The 27704-nt window shown below is 45.4% G+C and overlaps 1 protein-coding gene across 1 annotated transcript; it reads left to right on the forward strand.

Annotated features, from left to right (window-relative positions):
• Positions 1-1434: 1434 nt before the first annotated feature.
• LOC120981581 (small conductance calcium-activated potassium channel protein 3-like) lies at positions 1435-22024 on the forward strand. Its single transcript, XM_040411119.1, has 8 exons — positions 1435-2326; positions 2630-2742; positions 6100-6518; positions 9240-9381; positions 15845-15955; positions 18122-18249; positions 19186-19255; positions 20039-22024. The coding sequence occupies exons 1-8, from the start codon at positions 1435-1437 to the stop codon at positions 20324-20326; spliced, it is 2163 nt and encodes a 720-aa protein (XP_040267053.1). The 3' UTR covers positions 20327-22024.
• The last annotated feature ends 5680 nt before the right edge of the window (positions 22025-27704 follow it).

A 27704-nucleotide genomic window follows, 5' to 3' on the forward strand; every position in this document is an offset into this window, starting at 1 on the left:
CAAGCTGCCAAAATATGAAGGAGATCATATATGAGGGGGCTAAAATCTCTATCTACCAGGACCTGGCATCCTCCACATTGAATAAAAGGAGGGCGCTGCGGCCCCTCACTGACCATCTGCGCCATCAAAGGTGCCATATAAATGGCTATTCCCCTTCGGCCTCACATTTGCTGTAGATGGGAACGCTGCAACCACATTCGCCTGCACAAGATCTCCAGGCGGCCTGGGAGCTGCTGCAAACAGATCCACTAGATGTGCCATCATGGCTGCCGTCTGCTGAGATTGGAACACAGCTGCCAGATCTCCCAGAGGCCTCAGGATGGCTTAAAGCTCCACAGAAGAAGAGGAACCAGCACAGATCAAGAGACACTTGAAGTCCTAGAGACTATACAGAGGAGTTATCTTACCTCAGATGAAGTTCTCCACAGACATCATAGAGGGACAGGTTCTTACTTGATTATATCACATCTTAAGTCTGCAAGTATACCTGTCTGTCATGAGTCCTGAATTGTTCCCGTTCTTGTTGTAATCTGCAGAGCAGACATGCTGCTTTGCAATGTTATTTTACTGCATTCAACCTAGACCATAATATGTAAGGTGCTATCCCGCACCAGTTCAGCAGGTGGCGCAATGTGGACACCATTATGAAGATATGGTTCCACTTTGTACCCCCCCTACCTACCAGGGTTATCTTGGCACAGACCTGGTACATGTGCCTGATTAAATGGCTGCTCATGCCCGCTTCATGCAGCTAAGTGACCTGCTGCGGTGTTGCTGGCATGGGAGTCATTGCACTGTTATACTTGTCATGTTGACAGAAACTTTAGTTGTGATGTTACTTGTTCACTCCCTAGATACGGTCATTGTGAATAACTGGAGTTTCTCCGGTTCCAAAGTCACCCCATTTTCTCAATGATGTCGTCAATTAAATGTACAACGTATAATGTAAGGGGCTTTAACACCCCACAAAAGCGCTCTCAGGTCATCCGTCTGCTAAAAAAGAACAATACAGATATTTGCTTCTTTCAGGAGCTGCATTTTAGAGAAACAAATGTACCTAAAATTCAGAACCCATACTTCCAACACTGGTATTTCAGTGCCTTTGAGAAAGCAAAAAGAGGAGTGGGTATTGCAATTTCTAGAAAAGTACCATTTACATTGATATCTACCCTGACGGACCCTGAGGGCCGCTTCATTTTCGTGAAAGGCCTCATAGGTACACAAAAGGTCACACTCGCTAGTTTGTACAGCCCTAACCGTGGCCAGAAACAATGGATCAAGATCACACTAAGTAAACTAGATCTGTTTGCAGAGGGGATTAGATTGATTGGGGGAGACCTCAATGTCACACTGAATCCTTTGATTGATGCTTCTGACGGCTCCTCCCAATTGACCCAATCAGCACTGGGGTGCATCAATAGGTACATATCAGACATGAACCTGTTGGACGTCTGGCGACTAGCCCACCCAGATACTAGGGACTTCACCTTCTTCTCGGCCCCACACAAATCATATAAAAGATTAGACTATATCCTACTGTCAAGCAATGCCGTGGATATGGTGGACTCTGACATAGGTGTTGTGTCCGTCTCTGACCACGCCCCAGTCTCTGCTGCCCTCAGATTTTCCAGCTTGCCTGCCTCAGTTAGACAGTGGCGCTTAAACGAGACGCTGCTAGATAGACAAGCAGATACCTCAATCCTGGAGCAAAAATTAAAGGACTTCTTTATAGATAATGCGACACCAGGTATGCCCCAGACGACACTGTGGGAGACGCACAAGGTGGTTATCCGGGGAGAGTTAATAGCCTTAGGTAGTAGGGTTAAAAAAGAGAAACAAAAGATCCTACACGATCTCTTGGTTCAGATAGCAGATAAAGAAGCGGTCCATAAACGGTCTAGAGCAATAAAAGTCCAGACTGAACTGACCCAGCTAAGATCACAACTAAAAGACCATTTAAACATTCAAAACGCAAAGGCTTATCAATATGCCCAATTTAAACACTACTCACACGGGGATAAAGGTTCTAAACTGACGTCCTCCCTTATTAAACAAAGGAAAGAGTCCATGTTCATACCCAATATCAAATCCAGTACTGGAAATATGCTGCATAAAACAGCTGACATTGCAGAAGAATTTCAAAAATTCTATAAGCAACTATATGGCCTGTCAGACCCTAATCACCCAGATCCATCAATACCAGAAGCAACAGACTTGTTTTTGAAAGGCCTCAATCTACCCCAGATAACCTCCCAAGAAAGTGACACCTTATTAGAGCCAGTCACCGAAGTAGAAGTGGAAAAGTTACTAGCCTCTATGCCCATGGGTAAAAGTCCTGGCCCAGATGGCTTTCCAGTGGGCTATTATAAAAAATTCTCAGATATATTAATACCCCACCTGGTAACGTGGTGCAATGCACTCCTAAATGGTGAAACCCTTCATAAACAATCACTGGAGGCCACGGTAACCATCCTCCCCAAACCGGGGAAAGATCCCCTTCTCTGCGGTAGTTTTAGGCCAATCTCGTTACTTAACGTAGATATAAAAATATGGGCCAAACTTCTGGCGACACGTCTGGGAAATCTACTTCCTAAACTTATCCACCCTGACCAATCTGGCTTTGTTCCAGGGAGGGAAGGGAATCATAATTCCTGTAGGTTAATCACAGCAATACAGTGGGCCAAAAAGAAAAACCTCCCCTTGGCGCTGCTCAGTGTGGATGCGGAGAAGGCCTTCGACCGGGTGAGCTGGGACTTTATGAGGAGGACTCTACTGAGGTTTGGAATCCCGACGAGATTTCAGGAGGCAGTCATGTCGTTGTACAAGGATCCGAGTGCTAGAATCAGGGTCAATGGCACATTGTCCCCATCCTTCCCTATTCGCAACGGGACACGTCAGGGCTGCCCCCTATCTCCTGCCTTATATATATTGGTCATGGAGACCCTTCTTCAGGCCATTAGAGACCATGTAAATATACGTGGTGTGAAAACAGAAAATGACGCCATAGAATACATTAACGTGGCATATGCTGACGATCTACTGATCATGGTTTCTAACCCGGTCGAGGCCTTCCCGCATCTTTTGACACTGTTTGAAGAGTATGGTAGGCTATCAAACTACAAAATGAATTATACCAAGTCAGAAGCTTTAAACGTTAATGCTCCGGCGAGCTCCATAGCCATTTTGAAATCAAATACACCATTTAAATGGCAGTCCTCCTGTGTTTCCTACCTAGGAGTTAAGATTTCCGCCTGCACGGAAGATTTATTCCGGCTTAATTATACTCCCCTAATATCAGAGGTCCAAAACCTGCTCCAATCGCTACGCCTCCCTTATTCCTCTTGGATGGGAAGGAAGAATATACTAAAAGCGTTTGTCCTCCCAAAAATTATGTACGTACTACAGATGTTGCCAATATTTTTACCTAACTCATATTTTACAAGGATTCGCAGGCTTTTTATGACTTACCTATGGGGCGGCAAGAAGGCTAGGGCTCCTCACCAGAGGCTGATACTGGGGCGTGGTCATGGAGGTATAGCACTGCCGGATGTCCAGACATATTACAGGGCCATACACCTGAGGAGGTGGTTGCAGCTTTATTCCCCTGTCTACCGCACATTGGGCACGGGACTGGAACTAATGCAGCTCACCCAACCACAGAAAGCAGCACTATGGGGTCAGGCAAATGCATCACTCCATTCACATGTCCTCTTAAAGGGCACTAGCCTGGTCATTAAACAGCTCAACAAGACACATGGGCTCCTACAGAACCCCCCTAGTATAATGCCAGCAGATCTCATACCACACTCGATTCAGCCTCCAGGATCTCAGGTCTCGCAGATTTGGCACAGATTAAGAGATTTCTCCACAGCTGACTTTATAGGAAAGGTAAACGGCACTTTACCGGATCAACATCCCCTTAGCTTAGCCTGGAGTACATTTAACTTTCTAGACCTAATAACTATAAAATCTGCTGGGAAACAACTAACTACTCAGAAGTCATGTGTAATGACCCCGACATGGTTGAAAAATTAGCAACCCCCCCTTCCCCTCAACGCAAATTGATATCCACTATATATTTGGCCTTGATCTCACCACAACGTCGCATTACTCCACAATATGTCCACACCTGGGCTAATGACCTTAAGGTTACCTTTTCGGAGACAGATATTCTCCGTATGCACGCCACACGCATGGCTTCTCCCGCTGCGTGAAGATCCAAGAGCACTCATATAAGGTCCTCACACAGTGGTACCTCACCCCTAAACAACTATTTCTTAGTGGTCTGAGTGATCACGACAGGTGTTGGAGGTGTGGGGAAGAGAGTGGCACTCTTCTACACATTTTTTGGTCCTGTTCTAAAATAAGAGGATACTGGGATGACGTCTCTCGGACCATTAATGAAATTCTAAACACTAACCTGACATTAACCCCAGAGTTGGTTCTTTTATGGCTTCCAACAAAAGAACTATCGCCATCAAGGAACAAACTTGTTATACACTTGATTCAAGCTGCCCGTCTACTTATCCCCCAAAAGTGGCTGAGTAAAGAACCCCCCACCACCTCTCAGTGGTTAAGCAAACTAGATCACGTTCATCGTATGGAAGAGCTAGCGGGCTGGGAACTTAGGGCACATGAGAAGCACAAAAAGCTATGGGCCCCTGGATTACATATAGATATGCGAATGGTACACCAACATCTTAAACAATTTTCAACAGACAAACAACTTTGAAAATGTCCCCCCAGATAGGAACGACACATTAGTGAGAATGGAGGGTGCTAAACCTTCTTCCTCCCTTTGGAATCATCAAAGGTTATCTTAACAGCCTCAGACCGTATCTGTCCAGTTCTAAGGACACCCCCGTCCCCCCCCCCCGTCCCCATCCTCCCCCCCCCTTTTTATATGTTTGTTTGATCTACCTACATCAGGTCACACACCAAATGTCAATTAGTTGGTTCTAGATGACCTTGCTCTGAAGACATGCACTTTATATATGTCATATGTATACTATGCACTATACTGTCAAAGTACGCTTTAGACTTGTCTGTAATAACTCTGATTTGTGCATCAATGTATGTAAACATCTCTTTTGATATGCGTTTCAATAAAAAGACAATTGACAAAGAATATAACTACTATAATACTGCCTCCTATGTACAAGAATATAACTACTATAATACTGCTCCTATGTACAAGAATATAACTACTATAATACTGCTCCTATGTACAAGAATATAACTACTATAATACTGCTCTTATGTACAAGAATATAACTACTATAATACTGCTCCTATGTACAAGAATATAACTACTATAATACTGCTCCTATGTACAAGAATATAACTACTATAATACTGCTCCTATGTACAGGAATATAACTACTATAATACTGCTCCTATGTACAAGAATATAACTACTATAATACTGCCTCCTATGTACAAGAATATAACTACTATAATACTGCTCCTATGTACAGAATATAACTACTATAATACTGCCCTATGATGTACAAGAATATAACTGCTATAATACTGCCCCTATGTACAAGAATATAACTACTATAATACTGCTCCTATGTACAAGAATATAACTACTATAATACTGCTCCTATGTACAAGAATATAACTACTATAATACTGCTCCTATGTACAGAATATAACTACTATAATACTGCCTCCTATGTACAAGAATATAACTACTATAATACTGCTCCTATGTACAGGAATATAACTACTATAATACTGCTCCTATGTACAAGAATATAACTACTATAATACTGCTCCTATATACAAGAATATAACTACTATAATACTGCTCCTATGTACAAGAATATAACTACTATAATACTGCCTCCTATGTACAGAATATAACTACTATAATACTGCCTCCTATGTACAAGAATATAACTACTATAATACTGCTCCTATGTACAAGAATATAACTACTATAATACTGCTCCTATGTACAGGAATATAACTACTATAATACTGCCCCCTATGATGTACAGGAATATAACTACTATAATACTGCCCCCTATGATGTACGGTTGTATGGTTGGTGACTCTCACTGGACCTTTCTCTGTATGTTTTTCCTCTAGTTGTTTGTCATTGACAATGGAGCCGATGACTGGAGGATCGCCATGACCTATGAGCGGATTTTCTACATCAGCTTGGAGCTGCTCATCTGTGCCATTCATCCTATCCCTGGCGAGTACAAGTTCTTTTGGAATGCCCGCCTGGCCTTCTCCTACACGCCATCGCAGGCCGAGGCCGACGTGGATATTATCCTCTCCATTCCCATGTTCCTGCGGCTCTACTTGATTGCCCGGGTCATGCTCTTGCACAGTAAACTTTTCACAGACGCTTCATCCCGTAGTATCGGGGCGCTCAACAAGATCAACTTTAACACTCGCTTCGTCATGAAGACGCTGATGACCATCTGCCCGGGCACTGTGTTACTGGTCTTCAGCATCTCTTTGTGGATTATCGCTGCCTGGACTGTGCGAGTCTGCGAGAGGTGAGGTATACTACCGTCAAGTCTCGAGCTGCAGTTACAATTTTGTTGTGTTGCGTTCTATATTTCCGTCGCATCCAGAGCTGCATTCACAATTCTGCTGTTATATTCTATACTCCAGTCACATCCAGAGCTGCGTAGGCTGTCAGAGGCATAATGCTACCATAATTTCTGCCGATTAAAGTGTAATTATGGATTGCGGCACTTCCACCGGGCACCGTCATCAGCGGTAATAATGGCATTAATAAAATAATTCCTTTTTTTGTAAAAGCTGTTTAGCGGGAGCAATTATAGTAAGACCATTAGGAGCTCCCAACTGGCGGTAGTTAAGAGCAGGCGTCCCCCGGGTATCACCCCATCCAACATGTCTAATGGACTGATGGTGATTAGGAGCGGAGATATGAAAATGGCCGATTTATGTCTGTGCAGATGATGCCACGTCTGCCGTGATATTGTGCCCCAGGGTGGATTGGGATGGAAGGTGGCTGTGCAGGACGGGCCTAGTAACGTCATCCAGGTCCCACCCATCTGCTGCCAGGTGTGGGTGGTATAATGCCAGCTACACAATAGTGCCTATATAATGCCAGTCCTCATAGTAGTGCCTATATAATGCCAGTCCTCATAGTAGTGCCTATATAATGCCAGCCCTAATAGTAGTGCCTATATAATGCCAGCCCTCATAGTAGTGCCTATATAATGCCAGCCCTCATAGTAGTGCCTATTATAATGCCAGCCCTCATAGTAGTGCCTATATAATGCCAGCCCTAATAGTAGTGCCTATATAATGCCAGCCTTTATAGTAGTGCCTATATAATGCCAGCCCTCATAGTAGTGCCTATATAATGCCAGCCCTCATAGTAGTGCCTATATAATGCCAGTCCTCATAGTAGTGCCTATATAATGCAAGCCCTCATAGTAGTGCCTATATAATGCCAGCCCTCATAGTAGTGCCTATATAATGCCAGTCCTCATAGTAGTGCCTATATAATGCAAGCCCTCATAGTAGTGCCTATATAATGCCAGCCCTCATAGTAGTGCCTATATAATGCCAGCCCTTATAGTAGTGCCTATATAATGCCAGTCCTCATAGTAGTGCCTATATAATGCCAGTCCTCATAGTAGTGCCTATATAATGCAAGCCTCATAGTAGTGCCTATATAATGCCAGCCCTATAGTAGTGCCTATATAATGCCAGTCCTCATAGTAGTGCCTATATAATGCCAGCCCTCATAGTAGTGCCTATATAATGCCAGCCCTCATAGTAGTGCCTATATAATGCCAGCCCTCATAGTAGTGCTTATATAATGCCAGCCCCATAGCAGTGCCTATATAATGCCAGCCCTCATAGTAGTGCCTATATAATGCCAGCCCTCATAGTAGTGCCTATATAATGCCAGTCCTCATAGTAGTGCCTATATAATGCCAGCCCTCATAGTAGTGCCTATATAATGCCAGCTCTCATAGTAGTGCCTATATAATGCCAGCCCTCATAGTAGTGCCTATATAATGCCAGCCCTCATAGTAGTGCCTATATAATGCCAGCCCTCATAGTAGTGCCTATATAATGCCAGCCCTCATAGTAGTGCCTATATAATGCCAGCTCTCATAGTAGTGCCTATATAATGCCAGTCCTCATAGTAGTGCCTATATAATGCCAGCCCTCATAGTAGTGCCTATATAATGCCAGCCCTCATAGTAGTGCCTATATAATGCCAGCCCTCATAGTAGTGCCTATATAATGCCAGCCTCATAGTAGTGCCTATATAATGCCAGCCCTCATAGTAGTGCCTATATAATGCCAGCCCTCATAGAAGTGCCTATATAATGCCAGCCCTAATAGTAGTGCCTATATAATGCCAGCCTTTATAGTAGTGCCTATATAATGCCAGCCCTAATAGTAGTGCCTATATAATGCCAGCCCTCATAGTAGTGCCTATATAATGCCAGGGAGGGCAGGTAAAGAAACACATTCAGCACATGCTGTAAGTAAAAATAAATAAAGGTTATTCATCTCTATCGTCTGCACTCATAGGGTGTGGCCCCCAGCCGCCATATTGCCCCTGATACATAACAACCGGTTATTTGTACAAAGTATGAGACGTGTGTAATATTACAGATATACCGCTGCTGTTACCGGCACCAGAATAATTCCGAACACTATGGATAGTTGATCCAGAGAGCGACATCGCTGCGACTAAACGGCGAAGACGTATTTGTTTATTTTAAGCAGAAGCCCTTTAAATCCAAAATGATTTCCCAGAGCATGAAAATGGTTGTAAACAAGATTACGGATTACCCACAGCGTCACTGGCGAACCAGCCGGGGGAAATGATCTTTGAAATCCTCTAGGGCAATGAGAGGCCCATTCGGTATTCGCAGCGTGTCTTCACATCTGTAATATTGCCTGCGACCGATCACGTGATGCATTGATACATTTACTAAATAAAAAAACGGATTAGCAGATGGTGTGAAAATGATCTCCGCTGGGGAAAGTCTGCACTATATAGCGGTAAATCCTTCAATGTGACTACGAAAAATGGGGAAAAACTGCGACAAATGGGGAGTAAATAATAATATAGAAGATTTGACTGGGTCTGTAGAGATCAGTTCCCTTGGTATGAACATCCCCTTTAAATGATGATGTCAGTAATAATGGCTGAAGTGCAGGTTATATTGGGTGGTCGGATGCCATGTTCTAACGGACCTCGTCTGTCTCATGTGCAGGTATCACGACCAGCAGGACGTCACCAGCAACTTCCTAGGTGCCATGTGGTTGATTTCCATAACGTTCCTCTCCATTGGCTATGGTGACATGGTGCCAAACACCTACTGTGGGAAGGGGGTTTGCCTGCTAACTGGCATCATGGTGAGTAAGAAAGAAGGGTTGCTATACCGAGACTGCAGACACCCACACGTCAAAGATCGATGTAAGGAACTGCCATGGGGTCCGCCAAACCCCTTGGACTTAAGCTCTCATGAGAAATCAAACCATTAGGCTGGATTTTCGTTGGGAGATTCTTTAGATTTTTCTTCACCATCCTCCAAGTATCCTTCAAGGAGCTGAACTTAGGTGTCCAAGAAAAACTCAAGCAGGGTGAGCGTGCCTCCCATGTCGGTCCCCAATCCATGCTCCTGGGCTGCAGGTCCCTAGACTTGCTCACACCTGTAACTTCATGGCAGCAGCACCTGATCAAAACTCAGCAATATTTAGTAAGAAAATTTGTAAAATTATTGGTAGAATTATTATTTTTTTGTGTTCTTTAAATTGGTTTTCTGGGAAGATCTTTTCTTTTTGGCCAGAAAATGCTGAAAATAAAAAAGCATTACTAACCACCAGGGATTATCCCCCCGCACCCCGACGCTCCTATCCTCACAGCTCTCCACTTCCTGGTCCCGTCTTGAAACGGCGGAAGTACAGGGAAAGGTCCACTCAGCCAATCACTGGCCTTCGTGGAGAGGTGCCTCAGCTAGTCCATTGGCTGAGGAGGCCTTTCCTGTCAAGCAGGGACCAGGAAGAAGAGACTGGGGGCTGGTGGAGGTGAGTGATGCTTTTGTTTTTAACAGTTTTTTGACCCCTTTCTTTAAAAATAACCCTTTAAATAAGAAAATTCGGGTTTCAGGTACGACCTCCAAACAAGTGCATGCCGTATTCATTAACGGTTGTCTTCTGGAAAAGACTTGTTGTCTCATTCTTCGGTAGACGGCAGCAGAGCAGTGATGACTCTGTCGTGCCATATATAAGCAGTTCTTTGGCTCTACATATAGCGCGTCTTCGAAGGCGTCCGTCTTTTTCGGTATTAGCGGTCTCAGCAGAGCCTGCAGTATATAATCAGCCTCCCGTTGATTAAAATATCTTGTTCTAATTCCAGGCCTCCAATTATCTTCCTCCGGATTCCAGCAGTAATTATTTTTGCAGCTTTCGGAACTTGTATTTTTCCCTCGCTCTCTCTCCTTTTCACCGTCTCTCGCTCACCGATTGTTTTTCTCGATTCCCGGCCCTGGAAATGCCCCGTGTCTTTCTATTTTATAGTATAATTAATGTCATTTTGTAGCTGAGTCATTTCATGTTAGGGTTTTCCCTTCCTTTCAACCTTCTTTCCTCTGGTGGCTTCCCTCTCACGGATTTATTATTATTGTTTCGTTGGTAATGAGCCCTTAGTGGTAGGCCATACAGCTGTGTTGCCATGGTAACAGAGCAGGCCGCAGCGTCGCCTCTGGTATCTATCCCTGTCCAAAGTGGAACATATTTTGTTTTTAAAATTGTAAATAGGCTTAATCACAGTTTTCTTTCCAATTTTCACTAGAAATACAATTATACGCTGCCACTCACCTTCTGCTGGTGCAGTCACTGTGTACATACATTACATATCCTGTATTATACTCCAGAGCTGCACTCACTATTCTGCTGGTGCAGTCACTGTGTACATACATTACTTATCCTGTACTGATCCTGAGTTACACCCTGTATTATACTCCAGAGCTGCACTCACTATTCTGCTGGTGCAGTCACTGTGTACATACATTACTTATCCTGTACTGATCCTGAGTTACATCCTGTATTACACTCCAGAGCTGCACTTTCTATTCTGCACTGTGTACATACATTACTTATCCTGTACTAATTCTGAGTTACCTCCTGTATTATACTCCAGAGCTGCACTCACTAGTCTGCTGGTGCAGTCACTGTGTACATACATTACTTATCCTGTACTGATCCTGAGTTACATCCTGTATTATACTCCAGAGCTGCACTCACTATTCTGCTGGTGCAGTCACTGTGTACATACATTACTTATCCTGTACTGATCCTGAGTTACATCCTGTATTATACTCCAGAGCTGCACTCACTATTCTGCTGATGGAGTCACTGTGTACATACATTACTTATCCTGTACTGATCCTGAGTTACATCCTGTATTATACTCCAGAGCTGCACTTTCTATTCTGCACTGTGTACATACATTACTTATCCTGAGTTACATCCTGTATTATACTCCAGAGCTGCACTCACTATTCTGCTGGTGCAGTCACTGTGTACATACATTACTTATCCTGTACTGATCCTGAGTTACATCCTGTATTATACTCCACAGCTGCACTCACTATTCTGCTGGTGCAGTCACTGTGTACATACATTACTTATCCTGTACTGCTCCTGAGTTACATCCTGTATTATACTCCACAGCTGCACTCACTGTTCTGCTGGTGCAGTCACTGTGTACATACATTACTTATCCTGTACTGATCCTGAGTTACATCCTGTATTATACTCCAGAGCTGCACTCACTATTCTGCTGGTGCAGTCACTGTGTACATACATCACTTATCCTGTACTGATCCTCGATTACATCCTGTATTATACTCCACAGCTGCACTCACTATTCTGCTGGTGCAGTCACTGTGTACATACATTACTTATCCTGTACTGGTCCTGAGTTACATCCTGTATTATACTCCAGAGCTGCACTCACTATTCTGCTGGTGCAGTCACTGTGTACATACATTACTTATCCTGTACTGATCCTGAGTTACATCCTGTATTATACTCCAGAGCTGCACTCACTATTCTGCTGGTGCAGTCACTGTGTACATACATTACTTATCCTGTACTGACCCTGAGTTACATCCTGTATTATACTCCAGAGCTGCACTCACTATTCTGCTGGTGCAGTCACTGTGTACATACATTACTTATCCTGTACTGATCCTGAGTTACATCCTGTATTATACTCCAGAGCTGCACTCACTATTCTGCTGGTGCAGTCACTGTGTACATACATTACTTATCCTATACTGATCCTGAGTTACATCCTGTATTATACTCCAGAGCTGCACTCACTATTCTGCTGGTGCAGTCACTGTCTACATACATTGCTTATCCTGTACTGCTCCTGAGTTACATCCTGTATTATACTCCACAGCTGCACTCACTGTTCTGCTGGTGCAGTCACTGTGTACATACATTACTTATCCTGTACTGATCCTGAGTTACATCCTGTATTATACTCCACAGCTGCACTCACTATTCTGCTGGTGCAGTCACTGTGTACATACATTACTTATCCTGTACTGCTCCTGAGTTACATCCTGTATTATACTCCACAGCTGCACTCACTGTTCTGCTGGTGCAGTCACTGTGTACATACATTACTTATCCTGTACTGATCCTGAGTTACATCCTGTATTATACTCCAGAGCTGCACTCACTATTCTGCTGGTGCAGTCACTGTGTACATACATCACTTATCCTGTACTGATCCCCGATTACATCCTGTATTATACTCCACAGCTGCACTCACTATTCTGCTGGTGCAGTCACTGTGTACATACATTACTTATCCTGTACTGGTCCTGAGTTACATCCTGTATTATACTCCAGAGCTGCACTCACTATTCTGCTGGTGCAGTCACTGTGTACATACATTACTTATCCTGTACTGATCCTGAGTTACATCCTGTATTATACTCCAGAGCTGCACTCACTATTCTGCTGGTGCAGTCACTGTGTACATACATTACTTATCCTGTACTGACCCTGAGTTACATCCTGTATTATACTCCAGAGCTGCACTCACTATTCTGCTGGTGCAGTCACTGTGTACATACATTACTTATCCTGTACTGATCCTGAGTTACATTCTGTATTATACTCCAGAGCTGCACTCACTATTCTGCTGGTGCAGTCACTGTGTACATACATTACTTATCCTGTACTGATCCTGAGTTACATCCTGTATTATACTCCAGAGCTGCACTCACTATTCTGCTGGTGCAGTCACTGTCTACATACATTGCTTATCCTGTACTGCTCCTGAGTTACATCCTGTATTATACTCCAGAGCTGCACTCACTATTCTGCTGGTGCAGTCACTGTGTACATACATTACTTATCCTGTACTGATCCTGAGTTACATCCTGTATTATACTCCAGAGCTGCACTCACTATTCTGCTGGTGCAGTCACTGTGTACATACATTACTTATCCTGTACTGACCCTGAGTTACATCCTGTATTATACTCCAGAGCTGCACTCACTATTCTGCTGGTGCAGTCACTGTGTACATACATTACTTATCCTGTACTAATTCTGAGTTACCTCCTGTATTATACTCCAGAGCTGCACTCACTAGTCTGCTGGTGCAGTCACTGTGTATATACATTACTTATCCTGTACTGATCCTGAGTTACATCCTGTATTATACTCCAGAGCTGCACTCACTATTCTGCTGGTGCAGTCACTGTGTACATACATTACTTATCCTGTACTGATCCCGAGTTACATCCTGTATTACACTCCAGAGCTGCACTTTCTATTCTGCACTGTGTACATACATTACTTATCCTGTACTAATTCTGAGTTACCTCCTGTATTATACTCCAGAGCTGCACTCACTAGTCTGCTGGTGCAGTCACTGTGTATATACATTACTTATCCTGTACTGATCCTGAGTTACATCCTGTATTATACTCCAGAGCTGCACTCACTATTCTGCTGGTGCAGTCACTGTGTACATACATTACTTAGGCTACATGTGATGTACATTTTTTTATTGGCCATCACAAGTCTGTTTTAAGACCAATGGTCGTCTATGGTGTTATTCACACGGCAGTTTCTTGTCCGTTTTTCACTGACTGCCCCCATATAATTGAATGGGTCTATTTTTAACGTACATTTCTCAGAAAGACATCAGTGAAATAAACATCCGTTAAAAATGTCCGTTTTTGACGGACGTCTTTTTTCACGCTCGTGTGCATGTAGCCTTATTCTGTACTGATCCTCATTAATTGTTGCGCTGTATAACCGGACGTCTGTATGTCTGAAGCACCACCTGGGACGAGTAGAATTCAGTCCTTCAGAGGGAACATCCTCATGCCGTTACATCCCTCTAATTGGAGGTGGTATAAATTTTGTATGATTTGTCACCCCTCTGATTTCCTGACCTACTTATTGCTTTGCTGCAGAGAATGGAGGGAATTCTGCAGAGATGATCTGATTGTCGGACGTGCACACGAGATGCTCTGCGACCAGGCCTGGGAAGAAATCTCATTATGCTGCTGGCTGCGGACATGCGTTCAGGCGTTCTTCCCTCCATTTAACAATTATGGAGACCGCACAGTATAAAAGCAGGGCCCAGAACGGAGGCCTTCCGCCTCTGCCATAATAAAATAATAATAATGATGATATCCTTTCTTCACGTAGCACCACCATGTTACTGATCCATCAGGCCCCAAAGATTGCAGCGACGTTCTCATCCCAATAAAACTGTTCATCTTGATGGGTTTGCGGAACTCTAACGTATTATAGGATTGGGTGGTGGGTGCAGGTACAGTATACAAATAGATAATAAAGCGGGGGAGGGGCAGATGATTCAGAGACGATATAACATGACAACTTGGCGCTTGACGTTCCCGTAATTAGGAGCACACAAGAATAGAGCTTAATGAGAAGGAGGGGAACCAGACGGAAGCCTTTCAGTGGGTCATAGAAAATACTTGGCAGGTTCAGACAGAAGCAGCCAGTACGGCGCTCAGAGGCGATCAGGCTCATCATGAGTGTTCCCCATACAACGCCAAAACACAATCAGTTCATGACATCACCTCGGACCAGGACAAAGACCAACTGTTGTGTCTCTTTCTACTTCCCATGGGAAAGTTACCGTAGAAATGACCACCACCAACAGCCGGCATCCACTCAAAGGAATCTGGATATACCACCAAATCAGAATGCCCCCCCCCTTCCTGCTGGTCTGTATTGTCCACCATTCCCACCTTGCCCCCTTCAAACCCTCTACCAAATTTTGGAATTTGCGGGCTCCCAAGTCTACTGTATGAAGCAGGTCCACGGTTTGATTGACTGATCCTGCCTTCCTGGTAATCGAGTGCCGGCTGCCGCTCCCATATGGTCGGGCAGAAGACCCGATCTTGTGGCGTCAGGGTCTTTGCTGAAGTGACTCTCTCTCGTCCAGTTGTAATAAGAATCCTTATGTGAGTCCGGTGGAATGTCGCACATCACCCCATACGTAATTCACAGCCGGTGTTTCTGACAACTGCTGACAATATGACATATCGTATTTCTTGGTCTGTTAATATGGTTGGGGGAGAGGGACCGAATGGGCTTCTGTAATTGAAAGAAGCAGCCAAATCTCAGTCCGAGCAGCTGTAAGGGCGAGACAATGAAGTGTTATAGAGCGGGGCTCCCCCGGGACCTGGAACCTGCTGTTCTCCCTGTCAGTAAAAGCTGAAAAATTGGGTGGGTTGGTCTGAGCTCAGCCGGGGAGAAAAATGGTGAATGCATTAAAGAGGTCTCCTATCCGATTGTCCCCCTGCAGGGTGCTGGTTGTACTGCCTTAGTGGTGGCTGTGGTCGCTCGAAAGCTGGAGCTTACCAAAGCTGAAAAGCACGTCCACAACTTCATGATGGATACACAGCTAACAAAACGGGTAAGCAAGCTACAAATAGCCAAAATAGAGGGGTTATTGTGTGCAGCAGGACTGACACAATCATCAATGGACGCCCAACACCAAAACCAAATTGTCAATGAATTTTGGACCTCTTAGTTTTTCCAGGGACTTTGAGCTCCAAAATGCATCAGTAATTCAGTACAGATATTATTATGGATTTATTGTCACACATTTGTATGGAGCAGGCACGCTTGTTGACCTTCTATACAAATGTCTGGTCATGGTTGTGGTGGTACCCCAGAAGAGTACCAGGTAATGATGGCTGCCTCACATTCTCACGAATCAATGAAGCCCTGGTCTACACATTCAGGTGTCAGGACTTATTTGCAGGCCACATGCAAATGAACGATTCTGCATGTGAAACCTAAAGTGGAGTCCTCTGATGCTCTGAGATAAGCTAGGGATGGCTCCGGGCTATGTGACACAGCAATAAAGAAGCATCATTAAAGAGATCATCACAAAAACAGAAAGAAAACGTATTGCCTAGAAAAGAGTAACATATCCAAGCATCCATTTCTTCTCCTGTTGTCAGTGCTTTGCTGCGCTCTGCTGGTAGGACCAGAAGAATCTGCTACTCGGGGCCTCAGATACGTAACACAACAGCAGTGCCTCCTGAGATTTCATTTATCTAAATTAACTGTTCGAGGGTCTAATATCAGACTCCACCGGTATGAGCATTGGATATAAGAGAGGCTCCTAACCCCTGTCTTTTTACAGTCATGACGTCCACCATGGTACAGAAGGTTGATGATGATAGAGGGTTAACGAGATGCATGATGAGATGGGTGATGACTTGGTGTAGATGCGATGGATGCTGACATGGTGTGGTGGGGATGGACGAAGATGTGGCATAGATGAGATGGATGATGACATGGTGTACATTAGATGCACAATGATGTGGTGTAGATTAGATGCACAGTGACGTGGTGTAGTTGAGATGGCCGAAGACATGGCATAGATGAGACGGACAATGATGTGGTGTAGATGAGACGGACAATGATGTGTAGTAGATGAGACGGACAATGATGTGGTGTAGATGAGACGGACAATGATGTGGTGTAGATGAGACGGACAATGATGTGGTGTAGATGAGACGGACAATGATGTGGTGTAGATGAGACGGACAATGATGTGGTGTAGATGAGACGGACAATGATGTGGTGTAGATGAGACGGACAATGATGTGGTGTAGATGAGACGGACAATGATGTGGTGTAGATGAGACGGACAATGATGTGGTGTAGATGAGACGGACAATGATGTGGTGTAGATGAGACGGACAATGATGTGGTGTAGATGAGACGGACAATGATGTGGTGTAGATGAGACGGACAATGATGTGTTGTAGATGAGACGGACAATGATGTGGTGTAGATGATGTGGTGTAGATGAGACGGACAATGATGTGGTGTAGATGAGACGGACAATGATGTGGTGTAGATGAGACGGACAATGATGTGGTGTAGATGAGACGGACAATGATGTGGTGTAGATGAGACGGACAATGATGTGGTGTAGATGAGACGGACAATGATGTGTAGTAGATGAGATGGACAATGATGTGTAGTAGATGAGACGGACAATGATGTGGTGTAGATGAGACGGACAATGACGTGGTGTAGATGAGATAGACAATGACATAATATAGAGGAGATGCCCGATGATATGGTCTAGATGAAATGCACCAATAAATGTAGTAGATGAGGTAGAGGATGACATGTTGTAGATGTGACGGATGACTATGTAGTGTAGATGTGACGGATGAAGACATGGCGCATAGATGACATGCACAATGACGAGGTGTAGATGACATGCACAATGAGGTGACGTAGAGGACATACATGATGATGTGGAATAGACGAGACGCTCGATGACATGGCGTACATGACATGCACAATGACATGACGGACTACAATGTGGTGTAGATGTGGCGGACAACGACCGGTGTACAGGAGATATAAAATTACACTGGTCAAATATCATAGATGATGATGTAGCCAAGATAAAATAGAGGATATAAGGCAGGTGAAATGGTTGATCACGGAAATTGCTGCATAGACAAGATTGATCATACATGATGACATGCTGTAGATGAGATGTACACTATTTGCTTATGGTAATGCAGGCCTCTACATATTATTACAGATAAAAAACGCAGCAGCCAACGTCCTCCGGGAAACATGGCTAATTTACAAGCACACAAAGCTACTAAAGAAGATCGACCATGCTAAAGTCCGCAAGCACCAGAGGAAGTTTTTGCAGGCCATTCATCAGTAAGTTGACAATGGACACAAGATTACGGGGAGGGATTAAATTGCCAAAATTTTTATTAAAAACACATTTATGCCTCTGCACTGCAAAACTGTAACACTGCATGTCATGAAGCGGGTGTGGAGACATTGTCACAGAACAGATTTGGCTTTCAGCTACTTCTAAGGGCGTTATCTGACTGGCCTCACCCATCTTCACTTTTAAACCTCCGATATAGGAATCTGTACTCTGTTGCAGGGGAACCACCAGGCCGCTACTTAATGAAGTAGTCTCTGTTCAGAAAAGACCCCGGTGCGCGTGCGGTACTAAGGGTGGAGGCAAAATCATAGTAAGGCCTCATTCACACCTCAGTGATTTTGAGCCAAAACCAGGTGCGGCCCTGAACACAGAACAGGTGCAGATCTTTCCCTTACCTTATCTCTGTGGAGGCTCTAATTCTGGTTTTGGCTCACAATCACTGACTAAAACACTGAGGTGTGAATGAGGCTTAAGTGGACAAGTCAAGGTCAGGACAATAGTCAAGCAGCGATCAGATCTATTAAACAGGCAGAGGTCCAGCATAGGAAGTCAGAATGGAATATCGTGCACCTTCACAAGAAGCTAGAACAACAAGTACATAAAGCAGGGGGTGAGCATTCCACCAGCCATGCCTGCTAGAAATAGGGAATGCCGGCAGACCCGGACTGCCGGTGTCACAGTACTTTCCCACCTTATGCCTCCTCTTTATTCCAGAGTAGAGGCTGGTGCCTTGATGTTCCCCCGTTCATCTCATTGCTGATTGTCCTCTTCTTCTTTTCCCATTAACTCTTCCAAGCACAACTAAGTTTTCCCAGGAGCTTCTCATAAATTATTCTGTCTATACAAACATTCACAACCTTTTACCTCAGGTGGATGTTACTGATATCTCCATGATCGATCCCCACTGGTTTGTTTTGCAGATTACGGAGCGTGAAGATGGAGCAACGGAAACTGAGTGACCAAGCCAATACCTTGGTAGATCTCTCCAAAGTAAGTATAGCATATCACTATCAATCTGTTGAGTAGCACTCCCCAGCCAATAGGACACGGGTGGAAGCGTCCATCCAGAGCAAGCTTTATCTTTGGTCATGTAGGAACCACACAAGCGGAAGATGAACAGATCACTAACATGCAGTACACTTGACGAACTTACAAATGTAATGGTTTCTGATGGTCAGGTTGGGGGTATCCATGTGTTAATCTTTGGCCAATGCTAGATTTTAGTTAGGACTGACAACAGAGCTGGTAATACCACAAAGCGCCATTCATTTCTCTTAAGGTTGGTGTAGGCCAGTGGTGGCGAACCTATGGCAAGGGTGCAGGACGTGGCACTCAGAGCCCTCTCTGTGGGCACCCGCACCCTGAAAAAAGTCTATGGTGTACCAATATGCCTTAGACTTTTCCTGCCATTCATCAGCGCAGGGCGCACTATGAACAGCGCAGGCAGCGCACTGAATGTAGGCAGGCTATTATAGCTACATGGAAGATATAATATATGGTACTGTAGTATTCAGGGTAAATTGCTGTGTTGGCACTTTGCAATAAATATGTGGGTTTTGGGTTACAGTTCAGGCACTCGTCCTCTAAAAGCTTTACCATCACTAGTGTAGGCCATACTTTGGAATTTACTTAGGTTGAATGGGTTCGTTCAAGCATTTTCCAGCTCACAATCCACCATGTGGAGATGGCAGATCTCTCACGATGTAAGACTGCATCTTATATCCATTACAATTTTCACTCTAAATGAATGCTTTTTATTTTTATTGCCCACAGATGCAGAGTGTGATGTATGATCTTATAACTGAGCTCAATGACCGCAGTGAGGATCTGGAGAAACAGATTGGGAATCTAGAAGCTAAGCTGGACCAGATCTCTTCGACTTTCAATACTCTTCCTGTCCTGATCGTAGACACCCTGCGACAGCAGCAGCAACACCTTCTTTCTGTGGTACTGGAGTCACGGGCACTGGGAGTGGCTGTTGGGACTTCACAATCGGACAGTCCTATGGGCATAAGTTCGGCATCTTTTCCAACACCACACACCAGCTCCAGTAGCTGCTGACAGGCCAGACTTGTGTTGTGGATGGTAGACCTTCGACTCCTAGAGTAGGATTATTTAGGAGACTTTGGGAATGCTGGCTAACTAAATATCATGTAATCTCAGCTAACCTTGAGTAGGATGTCTTGTAGGAAAGTGAGTTGGCACTCAACATGAGGAACTACTTGAAGGTTGAGACACTATTGCGCACCTTCTCATTCACTGCCAAGTAACCTGCTTAGCGGAGAAGGATCTGTTACAACCCCACTTCCTCCTGCGAATACCTTTCCTGATCTTCCTACTATTGTCCTTTTTTCTTCTAACACTGCCCTCCAATGTCCCGGCACTTCCATGGAGGCTAAAGCCAGTGCACGCAATCAGTTCCGAAATCTTGGCCTCATCCTATTCTTACAGACGTCTTTATAAGTGCCTGCACATTGAAGGTCATTACTGTCCAAAGCAAGAGTGCACTCCCTGGTGGTAAGGCCTGCGTAAGGTCTTGCCCTCGAGGTATTAAGTCGATTGCCCAGATGGTTGACATCAGTTGATCTTGCAGAGGAGTCCTTGTGCTTTCACACACTGAATTTCTGTGCTTGGCATGTATATGCTACACTTATATTCAACAAACGAGAGGCAAAAGGTGGTACCGAGCCGTACCCGATTAGCTTCGGAGTGGTGACGGCAAATAATCAGTTACTCGCTGCGCAACGTACATCTACCTGCGCTACACGTGGGCGCTCACCACTTCTGTATGTATTTTTGCACCAAGACACAACCAAAAAAACTAAAAAAAAACAATAATAATAATAATGATACTACGACTAGAGACCCAAACAGGTCCAGACGTCGAAGAGATGACGGACGACTGGGGTGTGGTGTGTGAATCACTGTGTATCTCTCTACAGTTGGGCTGTAGACTATGGAAAGTAGCTCAGGAGGCTATGGAGCTACAATCCGCCTTCCCCTCCGTTTACAAAGAAAAATAAAACGCAAAAAGTAATATATATATATATATTTATGCTAAAAACAATCAAAGCCGAGCATCCGCTCCCTCCTCAAACTTCCCTGAAAGCTGATATTTGCATAAATTAGGAAGCTGATAATTCTGTCACTAGGGCACTTTTCTAGTCCAGTGAGGGAACACGTAATGGCGGCATACATGTTTACACTATGTGCCTGACCATATTCATTTAAAGGGAGTCACCAGGACAGAACCCTTTAAATTAGGGCATGAACTAATGAAGATACACCCAGAAAAAGGCTCAGGATGGACTGTGATGATTTGGGGGCATTTACTGGGTGTGTATGCACCACTTTTATTGGTTTGATTTACGAATGGGGCCTGGCTTAATGGAGATTCCCATTGGGTTAATATCCAGTGACATCATCAGTGGCGGTTCAAGTGTCTAGTGAACAAATTGTCTCTACTGAGACTATATCTGGTGACATCATCAGTAATGTTTTGATTAATGGGGTCTGGCTTAATGGCAGATTCCCATTGGGTTAATTTCTAGTGACATCATCTGTGATCTTTTGAGTGTCTAGTGAACCAACTGGTTGGATTTGCTGAGACTATATCTGATGACATCATCTATGACACTGATGTTTCAAGTATCTAGTCACCGCTGATCTCTAGTGATGGATAGGCTGCATTCTCAGTGATGTCACCGCTGATCTCTAGTGATGGATAGGTTGCATTCTCAGTGATGTCACCGCTGATCTCTAGTGATGGATAGGCTGCATTCTCAGTGATGTCACCGCTGATCTCTAGTGATGGATAGGCTGTATTCTCAGTGATGTCACCGCTGATCTCTAATGATGGCTAGGCGGCATTCTCAGTGATGTCACCGCTGATCTCTAGTGATGGATAGGTTGCATTCTCAGTGATGTCACCGCTGATCTCTAGTGATGGATAGGCTGCATTCTCAGTGATGTCACCGCTGATCTCTAGTGATGGATAGGCTGTATTCTCAGTGATGTCACCGCTGATCTCTAATGATGGATAGGCTGCATTCTCAGTGATGTCACCGCTGATCTCTAGTGATGGACAGGCTGCATTCTCAGTGATGTCACCACTGATCTCTAGTGATGGATAGGCTGCATTCTCAGTGATGTCACCGCTGATCTCTAGTGATGGACAGGCTGCATTCTCAGTGATGTCACCGCTGATCTCTAGTGATGGATAGGCTGCATTCTCAGTGATGTCACCGCTGATCTCTAGTGAATGGATAGGCTGCATTCTCAGTGATCTCACCGCTGATCTCTAGTGATGGATAGGCTCCATTCTCAGTGATGTCACCGCTGATCTCTAGTGATGGACAGGCTGCATTCTCAGTGATGTCACCGCTGATCTCTAGTGATGGATAGGCTGCATTCTCATTGAAGTCACCACTGATCTCTAGTGATGGATAGGCTGCATTCTCAGTGATGTCACCGCTGATCTCTAGTGATGGATAGGCTCCATTCACAGTGATGTCACCGCTGATCTCTAGTGAATGGATAGGCTGCATTCTCAGTGATGTCACCGCTGATCTCTAGTGAATGGATAGGCTGCATTCTCAGTGATGTCACTGCTGATCTCTAGTGATGGATAGGCTGCATTCTCAGTGATGTCACCGCTGATCTCTAGTGATGGATAGGCTGCATTCTCAGTGATGTCACTGCTGATCTCTAGTGATGGATAGGCTGCATTCTCAGTGATGTCACCGCTGATCTCTAGTGATGGATAGGCTGCATTCTCAGTGATGTCACCAGTGATAAGCAAATATATCCGTTTAACAACAAACGTACCGAGCAGGTAACAAATGTTCTGTAGATGAGACTGTGGACAGTATGACCCTGCAGACTATCTCAGCAGAGGAGGGGGGCACTATACTAACACTGTGGTACGCTCAGTAATAGCCACAGACACTGATTAGACCCTGTGCTGCGTGACATTAGTCACAGATCTCGTTCGCGGCCTCCCCTTCTTTTACGCCGATGAATAAAACCGCGTCCGTTCCGATGACTGGTTTGTTGTGGACTCGCCATGCACCCAGTGATTCTCCACATGAAGACTTTCAGTCCTGATGTGCAACATTGGGCTGTAGGATTCATATATGCGGGCATTGCGCCCCCTGTGGGTAGAGGGCTAGATATTAGAGGAGGCTGCCATGTATGACGTTCCACATCCATCAGTCCGTTTTTAGGGACCAGTTCTGGATGCGATCTTGGTATGTAGCGGGTGACCAGGTGGCACTAGAAGTGACCGCCCTTTTTACTGGTCATTCATCTGATATTGTACGGAGCCAAAGACATGGTCATGATGGTGAGCGACGAGCAGCCACAGGCTGTGGGTCAAACATAACTTTATACTCCCCCCTTAATGGAAGGTGTTCCATTATGATTTCTGCTCTTGACCTTTTCTATGGCCCAATAGTGGACCTCTGTCTATGGCAGGTGAAAATTACTTTCCATGCCACTCATGGCGCCACTAGTTCCGGTCCTGAGCCTCTTCCGGGCACCCTAGTTCAGGAAGCAGGTTTCATTTCTAGTGGGCATACTTGAGCGCATATGGAGCTGGACCAGACTGCTTACCTCTCCACCGCACCGTCGGGGTGAAATGTTGGGACTGACCCAGGGCTTGGAGACTGTGTAGAAATCCGCCATATTTGTCTTGCAGAATGTAGACTGTTCCCACCTCGTCTCCATTGCTCTCCTCGGCGGCGTGCCGATGGTCACTGGTTCATCTCCTTTTATTTTATTATGATATGTATCTTCCTTTAGCGTATTTTTTTATATTTTATAAACAAAGATATCCATATCCGAGCGAGCTATTTTTTACTCTTTATATATAGACATAATGCTGGGGTTGCGGCTCATTCAGGCGCCGCTGCTTTATCCATGGTAAATAAACTAGAAGATGTTTGCTAGAAATACCTTCTGTTTTTTATTGTGTCTGTGTGTGTGTGTGTGTGTGTGTGTGACTGCTGCCAGGAAACAGGCCACGCCTCCACAATGCCTGGCCACACCCATGTCCGCCAAGGAGCCAGCCCAACATTAGATTAGGGCACTGTCCCCTCACAAGCTCCCACAGCAGGGTCACCCTCGCTTCTACTTCATTATGACCGGACCCATAATAATGGCCGCACCATAATGATGTGGCCCCCCTCTAATAATGGCCGCACCATAATGATGTGACCCCATAATAATGGCCGCACCCATAATGATGGGCCCCTCTAATAATGGCAGCTCCATAATGATGTGGCCCCTCTAATAATGGCCGCACCATAACGATGTGGCCCCTCTAATAATAGCAGCACCATAATGATGTGGCCCCTCTAATAATAGCAGCACCATAATGATGTGCCCCTCTAATAATGCCAGCACCATAATTAAAGGGCCCTGTAATAATAGTAAGACCATTATGATAGGACCCCATAATAGTAGTAGGACCATAAAGACAGGGCCCCATAACAATACCCGCCACAACCATCTGCGGTGCGTGAATCTGTAAGTTCTTACCTTCAGGTCTGTGCAGCCGGCCGCCGTCAGGACGGGTGATGACCACGGAAAACCCCAACTGACAAGGAAAAAACAATACACTTGATAAGGAGGGCGTTCTACATAAGTGTTATATGTCCCCTAAGAAAACACATGAACGGCAGGCCCACACCGCACTATGTTAACCCCTTAAGGACCTCCGCCAGACATGTACGGTGGAAATCTACTCATTCAACATGGCGCCCGCTCAGCCACGTAGCCTCCAGGTAGGGTGCCTGTTTTACGCGGCAGACACTTGAAGGCAATGTCCACGATCGGCAATAACGCCAATCACAGACTCTCACCGCTCCTGACATGTCTGTATTAATAGTTCCTATGGCTCTTTGTTGTGTCGTTCCTTTATTGTTTCTACTAGAAGTTATGATGACTTGCTGGCAGTCTGCAGGACGGGTACAGAGGGGGGTAACCTGTTGGGAGGGGGGGGGGCACCTCCACAGTCTGAAAATGCAGCACTGATTGGATAGAGTCAGACTGCAGGTTACCCCCCTCTGTACCCGTACTGAAGGCTAATAGCAATTCATTCACTAACTTCTAGTAGTAATAATAAAGGAGCAGGCAGAACATAGAGCCATAAGAATAGAGGCTCCGGGGCCCCAACAGCTCCTTGGGCAGAGATTGAGGGGCCCCATAATAATGGCCAATCCACGTCCCATAGGGGGATGAGGCAAAAAAATAAATTTTACTATAAAAATTAAAATCACTCCTTCTTTCCTCATATAAAAGTAAAAATAAAACAATTAAAAAACACACAATCTCTAGCACGCCGCGTCCCAAACAGCGAGTTTATCCCATCGGATGAACGATGAAATGGAAAATAATGGCTCCCCCCCCCCCCCCAAAAAAAACCCCACAAGAAATAAAAACATAATTAATAAAAAGTGATCAAAAAAATCAAACAAAAAATATCAATAAAAAAGACAGCTCACCCAAAAAAATGTTCATAAAAACTAACAGGCGAGGTGGTGAAGGGGTTAATGTAGAAGGCTAGCCGCGCACCACACACCCTGACCTCTTCTGGTGACGTCACTGCAGGTGTTTGTGGTGAGGAGATTCCCGCCATTTTCTAGGGCTCTCCTCACAGCAGTCCCGTGTGGCCGCCATCTGCGCAGAAGAGGAAAGCAGCGCCCCCCCTCCGTGCTCAGGAGCACTGCAGCCTCCGCACAGGACGAACCGCCCTCGGCCTCGCCCTGCTCAGCAGCCGCCATTTTGAGACAAGAAGTCTTCTCACAGAACTGTGTGACCGCCGGTGACTGAGGAGGCGGCTTGACAGGAATCACATCAGCGTCCTGGGGCTAGTACACAACACCGGCTTGTGACTGAACTAAAACCTCCCAGGAACTCGGCAGGGGCGAGGTCACATGATATAACACAGCCAACCAGCACCGGGACTGCTATCGGCAGAGGTGAAGAGGGGTGGCTTGGTGAGTGTTTGACAGGAAGGGCAGCCAATCAGATTGCTTAGGGGTGAGCTAATACGTATCTCATCCATGTGACGATGGAGGTTCTGTGGGGGTGGTAGGTATAATGGAGGTTCTGTGGGGGAGGGGGGAGGTAGGTATAATGGAGGTTCTGTGGGGGAGGGGGGAGGTAGGTATATTGGAGGTTCTGTGGGGGAGGGGGGATGGTAGGTATAATGGAGGTTCTGTGGGGGAGAGGGGAGGTAGGTATAATGGAGGTTCTGTGGGGGAGGTAGGTATAATGGAGGTTCTGAGGGGGAGGTAGAAAATGGAGGTTCTGTGGGGGAGGTAGGTATAATGGAGGTTCTGTGGGGGAGGGGGGAAGGTAGGTATATTGGAGGTTCTGTGGGGGAGGGGGGGCGGTAGGTATAATGGAGGTTCTGTGGGGGAGAGGGGAGGTAAGTTATAATGGAGGTTCTGAGGGGGAGGTAGGTAAAATGGAGGTTCTGTGGGGGAGGTAGGTATAATGGAGGTTCTGTGGGGGAGGTAGGTATTATTGGAGGTTCTGTGGGGGAGGGGGGAGTAGGTATATTGGAGGTTCTGTGGGGGAGGTAGGTATAATGGAGGTTCTGTGGAGGAGGTAGGTATAATGGAGGTTCTGTGGGGGGAGGTAGGTATAATGGAGGTTCTGGGGGGGAGGTAGGTATAATGGAGGTTCTGGGGGGGAGGTAGGTATAATGGAGGTTCTGTGGGGGAGGTAGGTATAATGGAGGTTCTGTGGGGGAGGTAGGTATAATGGAGGTTCTGTGGGGGAGGTAGGTATAATGGAGGTTCTGTGGGGGAGGGGGGGTATAATGGAGGTTCTGTGGGGGAGGTAGGTATAATGGAGGTTCTGTGGGGGAGGGGGGAGGTAGGTATATTGGAGGTTCTGTGGGGGGAGGTAGGTATAATGGAGGTTCTGTGGGGAGGTAGGTATAATGGAGGTTCTGTGGGTGAGGTAGGTATATGGAGGTTCTGTGGGGGAGGTAGGTATAATGGAGGTTCTGTGGGGGAGGTCGGGAGGTAGGTATATGGAGGTTCTGTGGGGGGAGGTAAGGTATAATGGAGTTCTGTGGGGGAGGGGGAGGTAGGTATATTGGAGGTTCTGTGGGGGAGGTAGGTATCATGGAGGTTCTGTGGGGGAGGGGGGAGGTAGGTATAATGGAGGTTCTGTGGGGGGAGGTAGGTATAATGGAGGTTCTGTGGGGGAGGGGGGAGGTAGGTATAATGGAGGTTCTGTGGGGGAGGTAGGTATAATGGAGGTTCTGTTGGGGAGGTAGGTATAATGGAGGTTCTGTGGGGGAGGTAGGTATAATGGAGGTTCTGTGGGGGAGGTAGGTATAATGGAGGTTCTGTGGGGGAGGGGGGAGGTAGGTATAATGGAGGTTCTGTGGGGGAGGTAGGTATAATGGAGGTTCTGTGGG

Source organism: Bufo bufo, chromosome 11, assembly GCF_905171765.1.
Source record: "Bufo bufo chromosome 11, aBufBuf1.1, whole genome shotgun sequence".
NCBI classification, from domain to species: domain Eukaryota; kingdom Metazoa; phylum Chordata; class Amphibia; order Anura; family Bufonidae; genus Bufo; species Bufo bufo.

Excerpts from the sequence above, each read along its gene's own strand:
- LOC120981581 (XM_040411119.1), top strand. The coding sequence starts at position 1,435 with ATGAACCTGTTGGACGTCTGGCGACTAGCCCACCCAGATACTAGGGAC. Across the intron at positions 2,743-6,099 it reads CGGAGAAGGCCTTCGACCGG|TTGTTTGTCATTGACAATGG; the intron begins GTGAGCTGGGAC and ends TTTTTCCTCTAG. Across the intron at positions 6,519-9,239 it reads ACTGTGCGAGTCTGCGAGAG|GTATCACGACCAGCAGGACG; the intron begins GTGAGGTATACT and ends TCTCATGTGCAG.